Raw genomic sequence first — 22,001 nt, forward strand, 5'->3', positions numbered from 1 at the left:
ATTGATGTGTGATTTCCGTTTTAGAAGACCAGCTATGAAAAGCCTATAATTGTGCATCTGTCGAATTTGCGCAAGAGACAGCCATATTGCCGGTTGCAGCGATAATAACGGTTTGCCTTGGCGGTTACACTAGTTCCCAGAGTATTCATTATCTGCACTCAAGACTATTGGTTTTGCCCACACAACGGCTGCCCCCACTGCACGGTATATAGCCAAATCGGTGCGACAATGGAAATCTGCCACCATCATTCTGAGTTGCTAAAGCATTTTAGGTCTTCCACAATAACACCCCTGATATCAAGGAAAACAATTAACATGGCTCTGAATTTGTCTCGTTACTTATTAGCCTCACCTCGTACACACAGACAGAAAGGCCACGTCATTAGTTACACCTGCTCGATACATCAGATGATCATGTGACAGCAATTCTGGGCATAAAAGCATGCAGGCATGGTCAAGAGGGTCAGTTGTTCACACCAATCATCATAATCAGGATTAAAAGGTGATCGAGCAGTCATTCCATGGTCAAATTTGCAGACAGGGGGGGGGGGGGGTTAGGATATCTCAGAAACTTCTGATCTCCTGGGATTTTTTTTAAACACAGAACAGAACGTGGAACAAAAAACTGCCCTGGGTCCCTCTCCTGTAAGATGAGGCTGCAGCGGGGGCAGGATCACCTAACCAGGGCAGGTGAAGATGGGCAAATGTTACCTGGACTAATCATTTATAATATCGCCCCCTGGTGCGGTCAGACTTTGGCAGGAACAACATGAACCTATTCATCAACCCTGTTAATGGTTAAGGCTGGTGCTGTAATGGCATAGGGGGGGGGGGGGGGGGTGCTTCCCTGGCACACAATAGGCCCTGCAATACCAGAGCATAATTTAAGTGCTATAGGCCACCTGAGTATTATTGCATCCCTATATAGCCAGAGTTTAGCCATCTTCCAATGGCCTCGCAGTCACCAGGTCCCAATCCAACACCGTACACCTCTAAGACATGGGGATAGCGGGAGATTTGCAGCATGAACGTGCAGCCGACAAACCTGCAGCAACTGCGTGACGCCGTCACGTCACCAGGGCCCAACGTCGGATGTGTCCCACATCTGGCGGCGTCTATAACATGAAGAATTCAGGCAGGTCTAGGGGCAAAGGGGGATATTACTCCGTACGAAAAAGGCGTAACTAATAATGCCGGGTACACACTGGCCGACATATCGGTGGTTTAATTGAACGACCGATTTATCGTGTGTTAGTCGGCCAGAGAGTACAGGCGATAGGTCTGTCAACGACAGATTGCGTCGGCTGTGCAGCACAGCCGATGGCGGATATATCTGCTCATCGGGCGCGAGGCGACCCGCGGCCAGATGACAGTTGCTCAGTGTGTCCGAACAACCATCATCTGCAGATATATCCATCAGGTGCGTGCCCACCTTTAGGTACGTTTGATTGGCCCTCACCAGTGTCTGCCAGACCCAGTTGCGCAGCAATCAGATGAAAATAACCGGATGGCACAAATTCCTCTGCACTGCACTCCCAACCATGAACCAGTTACCTTAGGGTGCAACACATACAACGATTTTTTGGACGATTATCGATAACGATATCGTTCAAAAAATCGTTCACTTTCTGAGTTAAAACAATGAACGATTATCGTTCATGCGCGTTCGCGTTCGTAGTTCAGTCAGACTGACCAACTCAACGATGTTCAGTAAGGGAACATGCAAAAATCGTTTGTAGTTCAAAAAAATCGTTCATTACATTTAGTAAATTAACGATTTTAGTAAACGATTTTCGTTAATTTTTCCCTTGAAAATAGTTTACTGAAATCGTTCATTTACTAAATCGTTGTGTGTGTATTCAGCTTTTGTGTTAGAGTGTTACTAGAATGATTACAATATTGCAATACAAGCAGCGTCCCTTTAATGAAATGAAAAAAAAAAAGAAGCAGTAATGGAATTTATTTCATCTCTCAGCTACAAAAGTAGATATAAACACTCCGCCCCAGGCTTCTCAGGCAACTCATTCACTACCGGTACAGCCCACAAAATGCAACATACACAGACGTTGCGAAAATGAGAAGACCGTACAGAATACCGTGCGTGCAGCATTATTTTAATATAACATATATTTAATTTTTTTTCTTCTGAGCTACCTGGAACTCTACAGACCTGCCACTCTGCAATCTGCTGCCGAACAATTCCGCCTGTCACCCGGGCGAGCGCTCAGACTTCACCAATGTGAGGTTCATCCAATCCCTCAGCCAAGGTGATCTCACTGAGCAAACAGAAGGGCGAATCCGCAGCCGCTCGGTCATTGTCTTTTGAACACAATAGGACTGGTCCTTGACGACACGCACAATCAACAAGCCTCAAAATATTTATCTGGGGTCCAGGGACTTGATAGCCGGCCCAGGGAGCAAACATCTCCGAGCCTGAAGCCTGGAGGGCGGTAATATACAAAGGAGAGCGAGGAGGAGGACGACTGCACAGCGCCCCCTGCTGACTCCAAACTACACTTCTAAAAAAAAATTTAAACAGACATCAAAACCACTACAGACCCAGATATCCTGAAAAACCAGTCCGGCAATGAATTACGCCAATTAGTATCTCACAGCAAAAAAGGATGAGTTGCAATGGCAGAATGATTTCAGATAAATAATTCATTACAAGGAATCAGGTCTGCCTCAGGGACTCATCGCTTATATACGCAAAATTGTAAGAAACTAGTAAAGCGCGTAATTAATATACTTCATCCGTTCAAATATCGTATGCACCAGCTTCAGGAGAGAGCACACCTTTATAGCGTATCAGGGACAACATAGCACAAGGTTCTGCATCAGTATAAAAGAGGACAAACAGTAATGTGGAAATGGCGTCAGAGGAGCGCAGTGATGATTAGCATTGCGTCGGCGTTCAGGCTCCGTTGCACGTTAGAGATTATTAGGAAGTGTCCAAGGCATCTACGCTAGACAAGAAATGAACGTCTGGTTCCTGTGACGGTTTGATGTATGACCAGGCCTGGGTAGGGAGGTCTCCGCAGCTGGGGGGGATTAGGAGGAGGCTGTTAAAGTTTAATTGTGCAAAAAAAAAAAAAAAGGAGGCCTTGAGTGGCAACAATTCTTTATTTGGACTTGGAGATCGCCAGACCGATGAGCCCAGCGAGGCCGGCGACTCCCAGGGCCATCCCTCCCACAATGGCCATGCCGACTAGTCCATCTGCAAGAGCAAGAAGGTGCCGGGTTACGGTATATCCCTACATGAGTCACAGTGCAGAACGGAAGGAACCTTTACCGATATTGGAGAAGGAAGCCCAATACTTCAACAGGAATGTGTGTTATTATCAGTAATGATATTAGTCCTACTCACGCACAAGTCTGTCCCTCTGCGCCAGCTCTACCTCACCGGATTCGGCCCTTCAAGTCCTGTACCTTCCCTGCTGTTCTTTCACTTGCTCAGTGCTTGCCCATTACATGTTTCTGGACTTCCCCACCATCTCTCCATCACAGGCCCCTGCCCTTCCCTCTTCTACATCCCTGTCACATCTACAACACACGCCCCAGCCCTTCCCTCTCCTGTCTCATCTACATCACACGCCCCTGCCCTTCCCTCTCCTACATCCGTCACATCTACATCACATGCCCCTGCCCTTCCCTCTCCTGCCTCTTCTCCATCCCTGTCACATCTACATCACACACCCCTGCCCTTCCCTCTCCTGCCTCATCTACATCACACGCCCCTGCCCTTCCCACTCCTGCCTCTTCTACATCCCTGTCACATCTACATCACACGCCACTGCCCTTCCCTCTCCTGCCTCTTCTACATCACACACCCCTGCCCTTCCCTCTCCTGCCTCTTCTACATCCGTCACATCTACATCACACGCCCCTGCCCTTCCCTCTCCTGCCTCTTCTACATCCCTGTCACATCTACATCACACGCCCCTGCCCTTCCCTCTCCTGCCTCATCTACATCACACGCCTCTCCTGCCTCTTCTACATCCCCGTCACATCTACATCACACACCCCTGCCCTTCCCTCTCCTGCCTCTTCTACATCCGTCACATCTACATCACACACCCCCGCCCTTCCCTCTACTGCCTCTTCTACATCCGTCACATCTACATCACATGCCCCTGCCCTTCCCTCTTCTCCATCCCTGTCTCATCTACATCACATGCCCCTGCCCTTCCCTCTCCTGCCTCTTCTCCATCCCTGTCTCATCTACATCACACGCCCCTGCCCTTCCCTCTTCTCCATCCCTGTCTCATCTACATCACACGCCCCTGCCCTTCCCTCTCCCACATCCCTGTCACATCTACATCACACGCCCCTGCCCTTCCCTCTCCCACATCCCTGTCACATCTACATCACACACCCCTGCCCTTCCCTCTCCCACATCCCTGTCACATCTACATCACACCCCTGCCCTTCCCTCTCCTGCCTCATCTATATCTCAGGCCCCTGCCCTTCCCACTCCTGCCTCTTCTACATCCCTGTCACATCTACATCACACGCCCCTGCCCTTCCCTCTTCTCCATCCCTGTCTCATCTACATCACACGCCCCTGCCCTTCCCACTCCTGCATCTTCTACATCCCTGTCACATCTACATCACTCGCCCCTGCCCTTCCCACTCCTGCCTCTTCTACATCCCTGTCACATCTACATCACACACCCCTGCCCTTTCCTCTCCTGCCTCTTCTACATCTGCGCCATGTCACAAGTTATCGCCCTCCCCTTGCACACCTCCATTTGGCACACTCACCCTTCCCTTAATGCCTCGGTCACATATTCCAGTCCTTCGTTCTAGCCCTTCCCTTACCCACTACCTCTTGGTCACAAAGTCTTGCCTTCCCTTACCCACCACTTCTACATCGCACATACCAACCATCACCTACCTCCTCTAGCCCTACCTTTACCCAACACTTCTCTGCCAACATATCCTAGCCCTTCCCTTAACCAAATCCCCTCTGTCACAAGTCCCTGCCCTTTTCTTACCCACCACCTGTCATACGTTATAGCCCAGGGGTAGGCAACCTCTGGCACTCATAGCTGCTGTGAAACTCCCCATCATAGCACCTTGCCACAGCTTCAGCATGCCTTCACAGTAACACTATGGCAGCACACGCTCGATGTGTAGTTATACAGGAGCTGGAGTGACGGAGGTTGCCCGGTGGCCTTCCTAGACCAACCCACCTCTACATTGCACATTTTAGCCCTTCCTCTTCTCGTTACCTTTTTGCATCTTTTTCTCTATCACTTTCTCCAGCTCCAGGGCCTGGGTGTTTTTTGGTTCTTTGTGCAGAAGACTTCGGATATACTTCAGAGCATTTTCGTATTCCTGCAGATAGAAATACAAACCATGTAGCCAGCAAATAAAGTGTAAAAAAAAACAAATAAATAAAAGCAGCAATAAGCCACATTTCTAATATATCAGTGCATAATAGAGGATATAGAGAGTTAATATAACAACTTCCTAGAACATGATAAGGAGCCAGACATTGTCCATGGATCCTGGTAACGTCCGGATGAACATAGGGCCTGATTCAGACCCACTCGCGAGCGGTTGTCCGCTCGCAAGTGGGTCGATGTTATGCACTGAGCATGCGCACGACGGAGGGAGCTCCGTCGTGCGCATGCGCCAGACGCGACGAGCGAAGGAAAGTCCTTCGCTCGTTGCGTCCGATCAAAGGGGGCGTGCTGTCAATGTTGATTGACAGCACGCCCCCTTTGGTGGGCGTGCCTCCCTGACGGGGGCGTTCCCACGGGAACGCCTCCCGTCAGAAGCCGGCCCACTGACATCACTAGTGATGTCAGTGGGAGTGATTTTGGCTCTGATAGAGCCAAAATCACTCCGAGCTTGCGGTTGAAAACCTCAACCGCAGGCTCCGGCTCGCAATTTCGATGGTCGCGATGGTCTCGACCATCGCGGCCATCAAAAAGCACGCTCGTATAGCCTGTGGGTGGTGACCCACAGCTATACGAGCGTCCAGGAGGACGCTCCATGAAAATGGAGCCCGGCCCTCATTCAGAGCGTGCGCTCTGCTCAGAGCGTACGGCTCTGAATGAGGGCCATAGAGTTAAAGAATCCTGAAGGTTAGACCTCTATTATTTTTCTGTGAGGTTTTCTTACCTTTAACCTGTAATGAGCCACAGACAGGTAGAAGAGGTAATCTCGCTGTTCCTCTTTACCTCCTTTTGGCAAAAGATCTACACAAAATAAAAAGCACAAAACAGAGAAATAAGGTCCCCTATAAATGCTGATCTCCTGTATCACAGAAACGGTTCCAATACAGACTCTCTCATAGGATCAGGTGTAATACACTGAAGAGCGTCAGCTCAGTGGCTCACCTTCCAGTAGCACAGCCCCTTTCTGGATGTCGTCGTTGTACTTGCTGCGGATCAAACACCAGGCATATTCGAACTGGGTGCTCTTACTGAGTGAGCCGGCGTTGACCTCCGCCAGATACTTCTTCTCGAATCTCTGCAAAGACACACACACACACACACACCCGTCAGCCCGGGTGCAGGGATCATGTGAGTGAGGAGGGGGGATTGCCGACACCATGCCCATTACCGATTCCATCATTGTTACCGAACCCCTGACTAATGTACAGGCTGAGCCACACCAATAGCAGCATATTAATATCTGCATATACTTCAGGCCTCTTACATCATTGGGTTGAGCGCTCCCTCCTGTGCACACCATAATTCTCACCCTATTGAACAGGAGCACGAAGGAAAACAAATGTAAGCTGCAAGGGATGGTAGGAGCCCTTAGATCCAGTAGCCCGCACCGAGGGTGCAGGTGTCCTTTCTGCTGATGACGCACACATTCTCCCAGCCTGGATCACAGACCCCCTCACTCACAGTCGAACTTTCATTTGTTTATGAATAGTTAGGGCCGTATTCAATTAGTGGCGAAAATGGAGAAAAAATAAAAAATAAACTGGAGACAAGTTTTCTCCATCCCAGACCAGGAGAAAAAAAAAAAAAAAAAAAAAAAGAAGCAAAATCCCTATTTTTGGCTAAAAATGTGGGAATTTCTTTCAGAACCCTTTGGACAATTTCCCCATAATGATAAATTACCCCACATTTTTTTCGTAAGAGGTGTACTTTGGCGAAAAGCGACAGCGCAAATTATGAGTGAAAAAAAAAAAAAAAAAACACCCCAAAACATTGAAAATTATAAAAAGCAATTTTTATTTTCCCCCAGGAAATTACTGTTCCACATAAATTGAGGGTACATTAAAATGGGTACAAGTATATTTTCGTGTCGTAAAAGCGCAATTTAAAAAGAAAAAAAATTCGCCTGCGCGGTCATTTTTCGTCAAAGTACGCACCATACGAAAAAGTTTGGGGTACTTTATCATTAAGGGGGTCTGGCTGTATAAAAAGGGTTCTGAAAGAAATTTCCACATATTTAGCCAAAAATAGGGATTTTGCTTTTTTTTTTCTCCAGGTCTGGGAAGGAGAAAACTTTTCTCCACTGTCGCCTGTTTGCAGTTTTCTCGGTGGCAAAAAACGGCCATTTTTGCCACTAAATGAATACGGCGCTCAGTTACAGAGTGCACACGTCCTGCCGTGCTGTACAGAGACTTATCATGCCGTGTCTCTGCCCCAGTGAAGCTTACAATCTATTTTCCCTATCACAAAGGTTTTTTTTTTTTTTTATTTCCATCAGAAGCCAATTAACCTACCAGTATAAATAAAAAAAAAGAAATAAATTATATATAAAATCTATTTATTTTTTTTTAAATATAAAATATAGCGATAGCCTATAAAATGCCCCTGATCTCTATCCAACTTGGTAAATAAGTGCTTTTTACGATTTACGGGCGAAAGCACCAAGCTACAGATTTAATACGTAGTACACAATAAAGAGATTTACGAGCACAGGACATATAACAGGAGAAAGATGACGTGCAGGGGGTAATCAGTAAAAAAAAAAAAACAGAGCCCCCCCCCCCCCAATCACGGTGCCTCGCAGACCTAGCCGGCAGGTAGTGCCCGAGGCACTGCTGGCACAGGTGTAATAACTGCCATGGTCTCAGAAGGGCACACATACCCATCAAAACCCAGTATAATATATAAACTCAGCAGAGGACGGAGCAGTGCAGAACAACATAGGGATGAGTAAGGAATCATATATTAAAATTCCAGCCGAGGTTACCCAGAGGCTAAGGGCACTATGGTTTCATGGCAGGCCTGTGTTCCAGCAACGATACCAGCGTGACTGACATCTCTGCCATGCGGAAACATCTCCTGTAATGTGTCATTCTATAAACAGACACAGCACACACTGGATGAGTGTTCAGGATGGGACGGAAGCGTTGGCGAAGCTCATTCATTTCTATAGAGCTCCTCTAGTGCTGCACTTATCGCATTCGCCCCCTCTCTCCGTTCCACCACTCCCATAGGGTTCTGGAATGGAGATCAGGGATTTGGGATCTGGATCACGGTCCTAAAGCTGGCCACACACACAGCGATATTTTACCCGATCTGGCCGATTCAGACACCGTGTAAAATATGGCCAAATCGTGAGTCCAAACTCACGATTACGATGCGCTGCGCGTCCCCGCTGGTCGCACGTCGCATCTTCAGATCTTCCGTGCAGTAGGGCAGATCTGACAATCTAGGACACGATGCACTGTGACAGCCTGGATGCAGGAGAGATCGTATGAAGATTGGACACCAAATCGTGTGCAGAGCTGCCGGGAAATCGTACACATCGGCTGATCGCGTGCAGAGCTGCCGGGAAATCGTACACATCGGCTGATCGCGTGCAGAGCTGCCGGGAAATCGTACACATCGGCTGATCGCGTGCAGAGCTGCCGGGAAATCGTACACATCGGCTGATCGCGTGCAGAGCTGCCGGGAAATCGTACACATCGGCTGATCGCGTGCAGAGCTGCCGGGAAATCGTACACATCGGCTGATCGCGTGCAGAGCTGCCGGGAAATCGTACACATCGGCTGATCGTGTGCAGATCGCCGTGTGTGGCCACCTTAAGGAATACAAGGCCTGATTCAGACCCGGAAGCTATTTGCGGACGCTCACTGGCTAAAAGGGGCCGGCTATTTAAATCATGTGCTCGCATTGCGTCGCGTAAAGCCACCTACTAAGCAACAGCGAGCGGCCGCACTATGCGCTCGCACCTGTATAAAGACGCCCCTTTGCCACTCGCAACACACGTCATCTCTGGCAGTTGTAGGATTAATCGAGAACATCGAGAGCCTTTTCCCACCACAACATTGCGAGCAGATCAGGCTAAAATACAACCCAGTCACGTGTGCAATGACGCTACTTTGCTAATTATGCACACCCATTAAACGCCGTTCTGACGGTCGGGCACGCCTGCGTTCGCACATCCACACCCCCGTTTACAAGCACCTTCCCCTGTTGCCACCCACAAACGGCACTGTCACTCAAAATAACGGTCCGACTGCGGGCTACGGGCGAGCACTTTCCCTTCGCAATGACTGGTTCGCGCATGCGCATTGCGACTGACATGCATGAGCAGATTGCAAAAAAAAAATAAAAAAAAAATCGCTCAATGCGAGCGAGCGCAGCATAGCGTCCGGGTCTGAATCAGGCCGACAATTTGTTAGCAAGGGAGGCGGATGGGCTCATGAGGCACCTGACTGCATGGTCACTGTTCTTGGTCCAATCACTTAACAGTCGTGAAACACCTCGTGTCTCAGGGGATGCGTTACCATCTCTGACCTTCCTGGACCAGTCGTATGGGAGAACAGCTCTTTAAATTAAATGCCCTGGTATAAAACTCAAATAGCAGAAAAAATATGCAGTGCCACAAGGGGTTAACCGACGCACAGGATTCGCACATGATCCCAACCGCGCACACGAAAAAAAAAAAAAGCTGGCAGGGCGACACCTCTCTGTGTGCACAAGGCGAGAGCACTTAGCAACGCACAGACGACGCACTGGAACGGCACGCGGAGACAGATTCATGGATTGGGGGGGGGTGGCAAGATGGAGGGGGGTGGGGCAGCTGGATATATCTAGGGACTGCACATAAAAAGAGGGATGCTAAAAAGACTGAACAATAATAATAAAATCAGGGTCCTATTAGCGGAGACGTGCGACTTGTGAACGCTGCATCTTTGGTTCCTCTGGTGTATAGATAAGTCTAGTGCGGTTATCGTCACTCAGTGACCTGTTCTATGGGACACACAGATAAGCCCCCTAAAAGAGTGTCGCTTCAATAAATGCACAAGTCAACAGTTACAAGCATCTCCCAACTTGGCACGTGTGGGCGCAGCTGCGAGGCGCGCTCATCTGAAAAGCCGGGTGGAATCTGTGCATGAACAGTGCAAACCCGTAACAACAGTTATCTGTGCGACAGTAGAAACGTAGAGGCGATAAAGTGCCGACATCAATGGATGAAGCCACAGGAAAACACAAGTACAACTAGATAAATAGCACTAGGAGGATTAGGGTCAGCGAGGGCAAAAATTAGCGCTATGGTAAAAACTTACCTTTGTTATCTCTCTTTCTTCGAAGTCCATAGGGGGTCCACAGGGTCGACCTTAGGGTATAGCTGGATCTGGATCCACGGGCACCACGCAGTTAAAGCTTTAGCTCCCAGGATGCAATGGGTCCATCCTCATCTATACCCCACCCCCAAGCCACAGTAAGTAGCCAAGGGTTGAGGAGGAAAAACAGAGAGAAGGAAGACTGGAACACACAAGAAACCATACTCCCAGAAAGGGAGATGGAAATCCGGTCACCAGCCACACAGCCCACATGAAGCCAGGTGCGTCAGGGCAGGCGCCCTGTGGACCCTATGGACTTCGAAGAGAGAGAGATAACAAAGGTAAGTTCTTACCATATCTCATTTTCTTCTTCAGTGTCCACAGGGTTGACCTTGGGGATGTCCCAAAGCAGTCCAATTAAGGGCGGGGACGCTCCTGTGCGGAAAGGAGAATCCGGCGGCCGAAGGAAGCATCCTGAGATGCGAAGGTGTCAAAAGCATAGAACCTTAGAAGGTCTGGATGGAAGACCACGTGGCCGCCTTACACAGCCGAGGCGCCACGGCCAGCTGCCCAATAGGGGTCCACAGACCAAGTAGAATGAGCCTTAACAGAGGCTGGAACAGGCAAACCCTCCTGTGTATAAGCCTCACAAATAACTAAACGAAGCCAACGGGCCAAAGTTTGTTTGTTGGCAGGCCAACCCCTCTTGTGAAAACCAAAGAGAGGACGAACAAGGAATCAGACTTCCGAATGGAACTAGTCCGGTCCACATAAACTTTGAGAGCACGGACCACATCCAATGAAGCCTCACCAGTTGAGAGATCAGGTGACTCAAAGGCCGGCACAACAATTTCCTGATTAATATGGAACTTAGAAACCACTTTAGGTAGAAAACCTGGACAAGCGCGACGCACCGCCCTGTCCTGGTGAAATATCACAGAAGGAGAACGACAGGAAAGCGCCCCCAATTCTGACACCCTCCTGGCCGAAGCAAATCGCCAGGAGAAAAATAGTCTTAACAGTCAACCACTTGAGTTCCACCAACTCTAGCGGTTCGAATGGAGGACCCTGGAGGGCCCGAGGCACAACCGCCAAATCCCAAGGAGCCACTGGGGGAACAAAGGGAGGCTGAATCCAGGGAACACCCTGGAAAAAAAAAAGTGCGGACATCTGGTAGTGGAGCGATCCTTCGCTGGAACCACACAGATAGTGCAGACACATGAACTTTCAAAGAAGCTAGGTGTAAGCCTAGGTACATACCAGACTAAAGGAACACCAAAATCCTAGAAACACTTGAGGATCGTAGTTTCTCATCTTACAGCACTGAAAATAAGCAAGCCACACTATGTGGTAAATCCTAGCGGAGGCAGGTTTGCGCGCCTGCAACATCATGCTGATGACCGAGCTAGAGAAACCCCGGGACCTTAAGATGGATGTCTCAATAGCCACACCATCAAAGATATGACCAAAATCCCGGTAAAAGCAGGGACCTTAAGACAACAGGTCCGGACGTTGAGGCAGAAGGAATGGAGCGTCGAAGGAGAGACTCCGAAGATCTGAGGTCGTCTGGGCCAAGCCGGAGCCACCAGCAGAAGCGTGCCACCGTCCTGTTTGAATTTCTGAAGAACCCGAGGAAGTAGGGATATCGGAGGGAATAGATAAATCAGCTGGAAGGTCCATCTCAGCGAGAGAGCGTCCGCCAGGCTTGCGTCGGCACCTATTGTTCTGGACCCGTACACGGGCAACTTGTGATTGTGACGGGATGCCATGAGGTCCACCTCCGGCAGTCCACCCTTGTCCACAAGTAGTTGAAACACCTCTTTGTGAAGCAACCATTCTCCAGGATGCACGTTGTGACAGCTGAGGAAGTCCACCTCCCAACTGAGGACTCCTGGAATGAACACTGTCGAGATGGCTGTAAGGTGGCACTCCGCCCAGGACAGTATGCGTGACACCTGTCATTGCTGTTCGACTGCGAGTGCCCCCTTGATGGTTGATGTACGCCACTGTGGTGGCGTTGTCGGACTGAACCTGCACGGCTTTTCCTCGAAGAGCGTGACCTGACAACTGGAAGGCCCTGTACACGGCCCGAAGTTCCAGAATGTTGATTGGGAGAATTGCTTCTTCCACTGACCAACGGCCATGAAGTGAAAGTGGACCTGTCACTGCACCCCAACCCCGGAGACTGGCATCTGTTGAGAGAAGAACCCAGTCCGGGATCCAAAAGGGGCAACCCCTGGTGAGATGAGATGTCTGAAGCTACCAAGCTAGAGATAGGCGCACCTCTGGAGACAACACCAGCGTCTGAGTCCCGATCCAGTGTGGTAATCAGTTCCATTTGGATAGAATCAGCCCCTGCAGGGGCCTGGAATGGAATTGGGCATACTCCACCATGTCGAACGCTGACACCATGGACCCTAGAACACTCATTGCCGAGTGAACAGACACCCGGCAACTCTTCAGGCAACTGCGCATCCGAAGTTGTTGGGAGGAAATCTTTGCTGATGAGAATCCAGAAGGGCTCCCAAATGAACCATCCTTTGTGACGGAATCAGGGAGGACTTTTTGTAATTTATCAGCCACCCGTGCGCTTGCAGACGTAGATGTTGTAGAAGTACCTCCGGAGAGCTTGCCAGCAATAGGAGGTCATCGAGATACGGCAGAAGCTGTACACCCTGGCTCCGTAGATGGGCAGCCATAATTTCGGTGAATACCCTTGGAGCCGTGGAGAGGCCAAAGCCTGAAAGTGGTGCGGTCGTATAGCAAACCGCGCTATAGGAACATTGAGGTAGGCGTGCTGTATGTCCAGGGAGACCATGTAATCCCCAGGCAGAATGATGGAACGCAAAGTTTCCATCCTGAATTTGGGCACTCTGAGGAACTTGTTCAGCGGCTTTAGATTGAGGATAGGCCGATGAGACCCACTGGGTTTCTGAACCAGAAACAGAGTAGAGTAGTAACCCGTCCCGTGTTGAGAAAGCGGAACGGGAACAATGACCCCTGCTATTAGCAAGGACTCTATGGCTCCCTGAATCTGCAAGGCCTTGGTCTCGTCCGGAGGAGGACTCGTGCAGAAGAACTGGTGGGGAGGTCTGTGATGGAAGGAGAGGGTGTACCCCTGAGAGACCACTTCTCATACCCATGCATCCGTGGTGGTGTTGCACCAGCACTGGGCGAATTGAAGATGTCAGCCTCCCACTCTGGGATCCCCCAGAGGGAAACCCGTCCCATCAGGTAGAAGGTTTATCTTCCGGGATGGAAATAGAGCATCTAGCACTCCAAGTTTGCTTCTTAGATTTAGGGGCGGCCTTGGTTGCCGACTGCCTCGGGAAGGACTGACTCTTGGGCATTCCTTGAGAATGAAAGGACCGGAAAGCAGAGGTCCTAGCCTTAGAAGGCGCAGCTGCCGATGGTAGAAAAGCTGACAGACTTTGCCAGGGTATCTACAATTTTGTCCAGGTTTGGGCCAAACAATATCTCCAAATTGAAGGGTAAGGCCTTTAGGCCCTTCTTGGTATCCGCATCTGCTCTCCAAGAACGTAACCACAAAGAACGGCGAGCAGACACAGCTGTAGCAGAGACTCTGGAAGTCAGAAGACTGGCATCCAAAGCCGCCTCCCCAATATAGGAAGCGGCATCTCTAATCTGTCCCACTAAAGCTCTCTGAACCTCAGGAGCTTACTCAGGAAAGGTAACTTCCAGCACATTGGCCCAGCTCTCAGTGGCTTTAGCAACCCAGGAGCTAGCCATGGATGGACGGGGCTACTGCCCCTGATAGAGAATAGATTGATTTCAAACAAGTTTCCACTTTTCCTGTCTGTGGGGTCCTTTAGGGATGAAATTGACGGCAAAGGCAAGGTAGCACTCTTGCTTAACCGAGTAACATGAGAATCCACCACAGGCAGAGTTTCCCACATTTTGCAATGACCTGCAGGAAACCGATAACTGGACGCTAAACGTTTCTGCGGCTGGAACCTCTTACTAGGAGACTGCCAGGCCTCTGCCATGTGATTAGTCAGCTGGTCAGAGAGAGAGGAAAAACTGCTGAAGTCACTTTTGCCTGTTTAAAATTCGGGTATTTGGATTTAGGGGCCAATGTGTCATCCTCTATATCAAGATTGGATCGCACCGCCCTCACCAATGCCGGCACATTAATATAAGATTTTAGTTCCCATCATCTGTGTGAGACAGTTGCGCAAACTGGGATGACATAACAGGGCGTTTAGATGCCTTCTGAGGCTTGTCACTCCGTAGCACAGTTTGCATGGCTGAAGATGAAGCCACCAAACTCTGGACTGAACTGGAGAACACATCCACCCAAGGTGGTTGACCCGCCTGAGGGAGTCCATGAAAGGGAATGACAGACTGTTGAGTCACCAGAGGAGACTGTACGTATATTTTGGTACCCCGTATATGGACTAACAGACTGAGGTCCAGGGGCAGATTGCAATAATTACGGTATACCCTGCGACAGGAGGATGGCTGGTTGGGGTACCCCCATATGGGGGAGAACAGCTGGGACCCGTCGGCGCCTACTGACTGAGCAACAGCAGTAGCAGCAGCGTCCCCTGACCACCAAGCCCCGCCCACTGCCGGGAACAGCACCTCACCTCGGCATCCCCCCACTCACACTCCTGGGCAAGTGAGAGCCGGGAGTGGAGCACTGCATGGCGGCCACAGGAAGTCCGGGTCACACACCGCCGGGCCCACAACAGCTGACTCTGAGCAGATGAGAGCCGGGAGCACAGCACGGCGAGCAGAGGAAGCCCAGGTAACGCACCCCAGGGCCCACAACAGCAGCAGCACCACCACCACGCCATTGCCCGCGCTGAGAAGATGGCTGAACAGACCTAAGGTAGGAAAGCTCAGTACACATGGCTGCACAGCTCTCCTCTTTCTGCTTCAGTCACACAGTACACACACTCTTTTTCTAGCCTTGCTCCCTGCCCCTAGCCCCCTCCTTTGCCCCAGCTGCTATCCACCTTTGCCCACTGCAAACCCCCAGTACTGCATACCCCTAACCCCCCTCCTTGCCCCCAGTACAGTTACAGCGGCTTTCTACTCTTGCTCCAGGGGGATATTTATAATGGGTGCAGGGTGTGCGAAGCGCATTGGTCCAGGGGGGCTTACATCGCACACCCTGCAACCATATTTTCTAATACTTACCTCTCCGAGGTCCCGCACCAGGTGTCTCAGCCCTGCACAAAACGCTGGTAAATGGCCATTTTCCCGGCGTCATGCGCAGGTACGGATATCACAGGCAAAATTGCGGCCGCGCCATTTCCCCTGCGATGGTCAGCCATCAGTCTGCTGCCGGCCGCCAGGGAGAGAGGAGGGGGCCCCGGACGGGGAATGCACATGGGCCCACTAATCTCTTAATACGCCCCTGCCTTGCTCCCTCCCTACCCCTAGCACTGGCAACCCCTAGCCCCCTCCTTGCTCCAAAGCACTTTCATAACCACTGTCTGTACCTACCCTCTACCCTACTCCAACTTCTCCCTGCCTATACCCCTAGCTCTACCCCAAATGCTACCTGCCCCCAGCACTGTCCAAACTGCTCCCTGCCCTCACCCCTCATAATATGTGATGGGACTCAGAAACTGTGGAATAGGACCCCAATTAAAGTGAGGGGTCCCTGGGACCCACAATTTTTTTTAGCTGAGCACGATCACTGCAGAGTATAAATTGGTCCAACGAATACCCCGGCACTCCAGTGCTCACATGAAAGTTCTTGCTCCGGTGCCCTCCTCGAGGGTCAGCGCCCCCACAATACAGTCATGTAAACAGAACAGGCGGCACTCGGAGACTGTCTCAATTGAGGCAAAGAGCCCCCATAACAGGGGATTTTAATCGTGCAGTCGACTTTTCAGGGATTGGATCCGGATCAGGCTCCGTCAGCTGGGCCTCACCCTCGGCATCCACCGGCCGCGCCATCCCAGTCATCGGGCCCTGCTGGGGAACCATGACAACAAGCAAACAGCATGTGTGGAACAAAAACAAAGTATCAAGAGAAACAAACAATGCACCATCCATTAGCACTAACAATAAGAACATCACATAATAAAAACACATTGATGTTTAAAAATAGTGTGATAGTATAAAAAAAAAATATATATATATATAAATAAACATTTGACATTTCCAAAGCTATCTGAGCCAATACCATATCCAACAATCATTCTACTTACAGTAAAAAATTATTATCATCAAAAGTTGCGCGTGTGATGGACCAAACCATGGTGTATAAAAATAGTGCTCCAGCTCCATCTAGTGGCAAAAATGAAGCATAGCATAGGTAGGTGATAAAATTAAAATAAGAAATAGGCTAGAACAGGGAAATCAGTAATCCTGGATAAAAGAACCAAAAACGTACATTAATCGGGCAGACAAAAGTGAAAGATCCTATCTAATAGATAAACCAGATCGGAGAACAATGAATAGAATGGCTAAAAGGCCTAAAACGCAATTAAAGAAAACTGCTCAAACCCAGCGATTCATTTAATGCACGGTGGAGACGGAGTGTCCAGACGGTATATCCATCTGGATTCAAGTTGTAATAAAGATTTAGCTCCGTCACCTCCCCTCGCAGACATCGGGACATGGTCAATAATTTTATGTGTTAAGGTGGCCAGTGCATGATAATGTTGTAAAAAGTGTCGGGGCCACCGAGTGTTCACCAGCTCCTGTTTGTAAGGCAAGTGTTTTAGCTCTTTACATAGAGCGCATAGACTTATCAGCGTGTCTTATGGAATAGGTAGTGCTATTAATCTAGTTTCTGTAGGATTTATAATCTGGATATTTGCACTGTTGTTCTGTGAATGTTGTAGTACGTCAGTTTGTATTTGTGTTTTATGTAAAATCACTCGGTGATTGGATTTAAGCAGTATGTATTACTACTGCCATTGTGACAGTAAGTTTAAATATTTGTTATTTCTCTCTTTGTAGCTGCCGTGGGCCGGGGAGACAGTATACCCGTCTTGTGGCTTGTTTCCTTTGCAACCCACAAACATGGGAGTGACGTCATCATTGGAGGACAGTGGTTGCTGCGTGCACGCCATCTCCTCCCCCTGCCTGCCCCGGTCGGCGCCAGCACACAGGAAGGACTCTGCTATTTAAAAGGTAGGAATCGCATACGATTTTGTCTGCGGTTTATAATGTAAACTATTATTGCAACGCCTGCCTTGAGAAAAGGGTCGGGAATGTCCCTGAAACGTCGGCTGTATGGCATGCATTAAAGTCTTTTTCACCAAGAATCAAGTCCGGGAGTGCAGCTGATCTTTTTGCTTGGATACTCGATTTCTAAACAGAAGGCACCCTGGCTCACAGTTTCTATATCTTGAGTGCCGGTTCATATTTGGAACACACACACACACACATATATATTTGAATACTATATCACACACTATTTTTAAACATCAATGTGTTTTTATTGTTAGTGCTAATGGATGGTGCATTGTTTCTCTTGATTTTTGCAGTATACACATGCTGTTTGCTTGTTGCCATGGTTCCCCAGCAGGGCCCGATGACGGGGACGGCGCGGCCGGTGGATGCGGAGGGTGAGGCCCAGCTGACGGAGCCTGCGGCAGCTGGTGTCGCTGAGGGTGGGAGAATAGAGTTTCCATTTTGTTATTTAACACTGTGTTTGGTTTTTTGGTTCTGTTCACACCACTTGTCCTGATGAAGGGGATCCAATCCCCGAAACATTGACTGCACGATTAAAATCCCCCGTTATGGGGGCTCTTTGCCTAAATTGAGACAGTCTCCGAGTGCCGTCAGATATGGTACCGTGTAGCAAGCAACTGTATGTGACAGACCTCACAAATACTTGAATTTATATATGTGAGATCAGAGAAAAGCCCTTCCCCCACACACACACACCTGTCAGGACTGTAGGAGAAGGAAAGGGATAGGTATAAGCTGACAGTATTTAGAAATAAGTCACTGACAGGCAGCACTAGCAAAAGTCACATACAATGCAGAGAAGATATACTCACTGCACCTTCCGCTACAATCACCCTGCCCAGAGTCAGTGTCTGGGAGGGCTATAGTGCTGTGTACACTGTGTCCTAGCAGGGGAGAGGTACGCAGGGGGTCCACGCAATGCCTGAGAGAAGATGGCCGCCGGAGTACCCAGAGGAGGAGTGGCCGTAAGATAAGAGCAGCTCAGCGATGCCAGACCCGAGTGGAAAGGCGCGCTGAGCTGAGGAGTAGCTGAACAGGGAAGGCTGCCTCCCTTGGCTGGCAATTAACCCCCGGGATGCCGGATGCCGCTTGTAATCCATGGTGGTCTAGTGGACACGGGGGGGTATACCTCAGGAGAGGGGGGCCCGCCGCCACTGCCAGCGCCTCCGATCTGTACCCAGAGACCGGAGGCAAGAGACTGCATACACCCGCGGATCACCGCAAGCGGTGACCCACGATCTTGCCTGTTCCCCGTCGCGGCAGCGATCCCACAGAGCCCAGCTAGCACAGACTCTGGGGTCCCACCGCGATCCCCAGATCTGTACTGGCGCCGCGGCGCCTGCAGGGTGTAGGAGTGGGAGCTTGGACGTCCGACGCTGCCGCTCTGAAGAGTTAAAAAATAAAATAAAAATTAAAAACTCCTAAAATAATATGAAGCTTAGGGGCTGCTAATCAGTCCCCCCTGCGCTAACGGTGACCTGACTCCGGCCGGGCACCAACTTAAAACTGAGGTGCCTGTGGCTCAGGGGGGCAGGGTATAGAGGAGGATGGACCCAGTGCATCCTGGGAGCTAAAGCTTTAACTGCGTGGTGCCCGTGGATCCAGATCCAGCTATACCCCAAGGTCAACCCTGTGGACCCCCTATGGTCCCTGAAGAAGAAATTTGTACTAGCTCTGTATCACTCACAGATGGAAGAGATAAAAGCAGAGTTTAGGCATCACCATTTAAAATGCAATGATCACAAGAGAGAGAGAGGCGCCCCTGACCGGGAACACAGGGATATAATAGATTTTGTATCACGGTACAAACCAGTGACAAGTGAACGAGAAGGATGGTGCTCTGGCGCCATCTGCTGGGACTATAAAGGAAGCTCAATGAAATGTAATGTACCAATAATTTACATAGTACATGTCTACTGTAGATGAAGATAAACCGGTTCCCCCCACCCAACTCATAGGGGTTTACACAGAGTTAGGAGCAGGGCAAGTAAAGAAGCAACTGCACCTGGACAAACCATATTGCAATGCAAAGGGAGCAAACATTTATTATTTTTGCATGCAGGGTAAATATTGGCTGCTTTTGTATGTCGCCCACATATGCTGGATAGCCTTATATTTACACTGCAGTTTAGAGTTAAACTAGGATAATCCCCTCCCAACATTTTACACCTGCCCCACCTGCATGCAGAATGGTTCTGTCATGGTGCAAATACTGCTTTGCTCCGAACGATCCCTATTTTCCAGGGACAGTCCTGGGTTTTAAAAAAAATAGGTATCGCCCTGGAAGTGTCCCTATTTGTCAGTAACGACCGACTGCACAATAAACCTCCTATGCTCCGCATGGCAAATGCACCCTCACCCTACATGGGGTCGGTTGTGCTGCGCATAGTAAGACTATCCGCCCTGTTCTTTAATGCTTTAAACTATGTACATGTGATTGAAATGTCAACTACTCCCGGGGGGGGGGGGGGGGGGGGGGGGAGGGATTAATTATTGGGACCACGTGAGCCTGCCAGCACCTGTGGTGTGTCACCATTTGTGATAGGAGAGGTCTATAGACAGAAGCAGATAACGCACATGATATTGTGTACAATACGTGGACACTGCACACAATGTTACAGACACAGGGGAATTTGCGTATCCCCATTACCCATAAACACCTGCACCTGCAATATGAATGGATGGGATTGTCCTATGATAATAAGAAGCATTATTGGATGAGTTATCCTCAGCCAGCACAGAGGGAAACTTGCACAGATATGCTACAGTAGGGGAGTGATTCAACGGTTTGCGCCTGCGGCTTATGGCGCTGGACGCCCGACAGAGCAATTCAGTGGTTGATCTGTACGGGTACGTACAGCCGGCGGGAGAGCGCATTTCTGCTCACAGACCCCCGGGCAGGCCGGCAGAAATGTGCGATCAGTCGGCACTTTCAGCACCTAAAACGGGAGTTTGGGCGCCCATAGCGGGACTTTAGACGGGTTTAGCCGCTATACCCAGCTAAGCCCGGTCTATTTGGACACGACATGCAGGGGAAAGAAGTGATTATGGCCGCCTGACCTCACGTCACTTTACACAGGACATAGGGCGCGAAAACACAATTCTATCACCCCCACAGGGCAGCTACAGGCTGTACATTCAGTAACAAATGCACTCACCTCATCCATATAGACTGTCTAAGAGACTACACACTAATACTGTGATAGTTATATAGTGTACAGGGGAGATATATACAGTATATACAGCCAGACAACTGTCCTGTGATAGTTATATAGTGTACAGGGGATATATATACAGTATATACAGCCAGACACCTGTCCTGTGATAGTTATATAGTGTACAGGGGATATATATACAGTATATACAGCCAGACACCTGTCCTGTGATAGTTATATAGTGTACAGGGGATATATATACAGTATATACAGCCAGACACCTGTCCTGTGATAGTTATATAGTGTACAGGGGATATATATACAGCCAGACACCTGTCCTGTGATAGTTATATAGTGTACAGGGGATATATATACAGTATATACAGCCAGACACCTGTCCTGTGATAGTTATATAGTGTACAGGGGAGATATATACAGTATATACAGCCAGACACCTGTCCTGTGATAGTTATATAGTGTACAGGGGAGATATATACAGTATATACAGCCAGACACCTGTCCTGTGATAGTTATATAGTGTACAGGGGAGATATATACAGTATATACAGCCAGACACCTGTCCTGTGATAGTTATATAGTGTACAGGGGAGATATATACAGTATATACAGCCAGACACCTGTCCTGTGATAGTTATATAGTATACAGGGGATATATATACAGTATATACAGCCAGACACCTGTCCTGTGATAGTTATATAGTGTACAGGGGATATATATATACAGTATATACAGCCAGACACCTGTCCTGTGATAGTTATATAGTATACAGGGGATATATATACAGTATATACAGCCAGACACCTGTCCTGTGATAGTTATATAGTGTACAGGGGAGATATAACAAGAGATATGGTAAGAACTTACCTTTGTTATCTCTGTTTCTACGAAGTCCATAGGGTCCACAGGGTGACCTTGGGGTATAGCTGGATCCTGGATCCTCGGGCACCACGGAGTTAAAGCTTTTAGCTGCTTCCAGGATGCACTTGGGTCCAACCTCCCCTATACCCCGCCCCCGAGCCACAGGCACCTCAGTTGGTAAGCAGCCCAGGCCGGAGGAGGAGACGAAACAGAGAGAAGGAAGACTGGAACACACAAGAACCATACTCACAGAAATGGGAGACGGAAAACCGGTGACCAGTCACAGAGC

The 22,001-nt window shown here is 49.3% G+C and overlaps 1 protein-coding gene across 1 annotated transcript in view; it reads right to left on the bottom strand.

Annotated features, from left to right (window-relative positions):
* Positions 1-1,905: 1,905 nt before the first annotated feature.
* The window catches only part of FIS1 (fission, mitochondrial 1), a 28,981-nt gene continuing 8,885 nt past the window's right edge, over positions 1,906-22,001 (bottom strand). Inside the window, exons 2-5 of the mRNA XM_088481232.1 lie at positions 6,351-6,483; positions 6,133-6,209; positions 5,235-5,340; positions 1,906-3,217 (exon numbers count right to left, since the gene is read on the bottom strand). Coding sequence (XP_088337358.1) covers positions 3,123-3,217; positions 5,235-5,340; positions 6,133-6,209; positions 6,351-6,483 — 411 coding nt within the window. The 3' untranslated portion in view covers positions 1,906-3,122. The remainder of the gene's footprint in view (positions 3,218-5,234; positions 5,341-6,132; positions 6,210-6,350; positions 6,484-22,001) is intronic.

This window comes from Taudactylus pleione, unplaced genomic scaffold (assembly GCF_031769625.1).
Source record: "Taudactylus pleione unplaced genomic scaffold, aTauple2 ptg000268l, whole genome shotgun sequence".
NCBI lineage: Eukaryota > Metazoa > Chordata > Amphibia > Anura > Myobatrachidae > Taudactylus > Taudactylus pleione.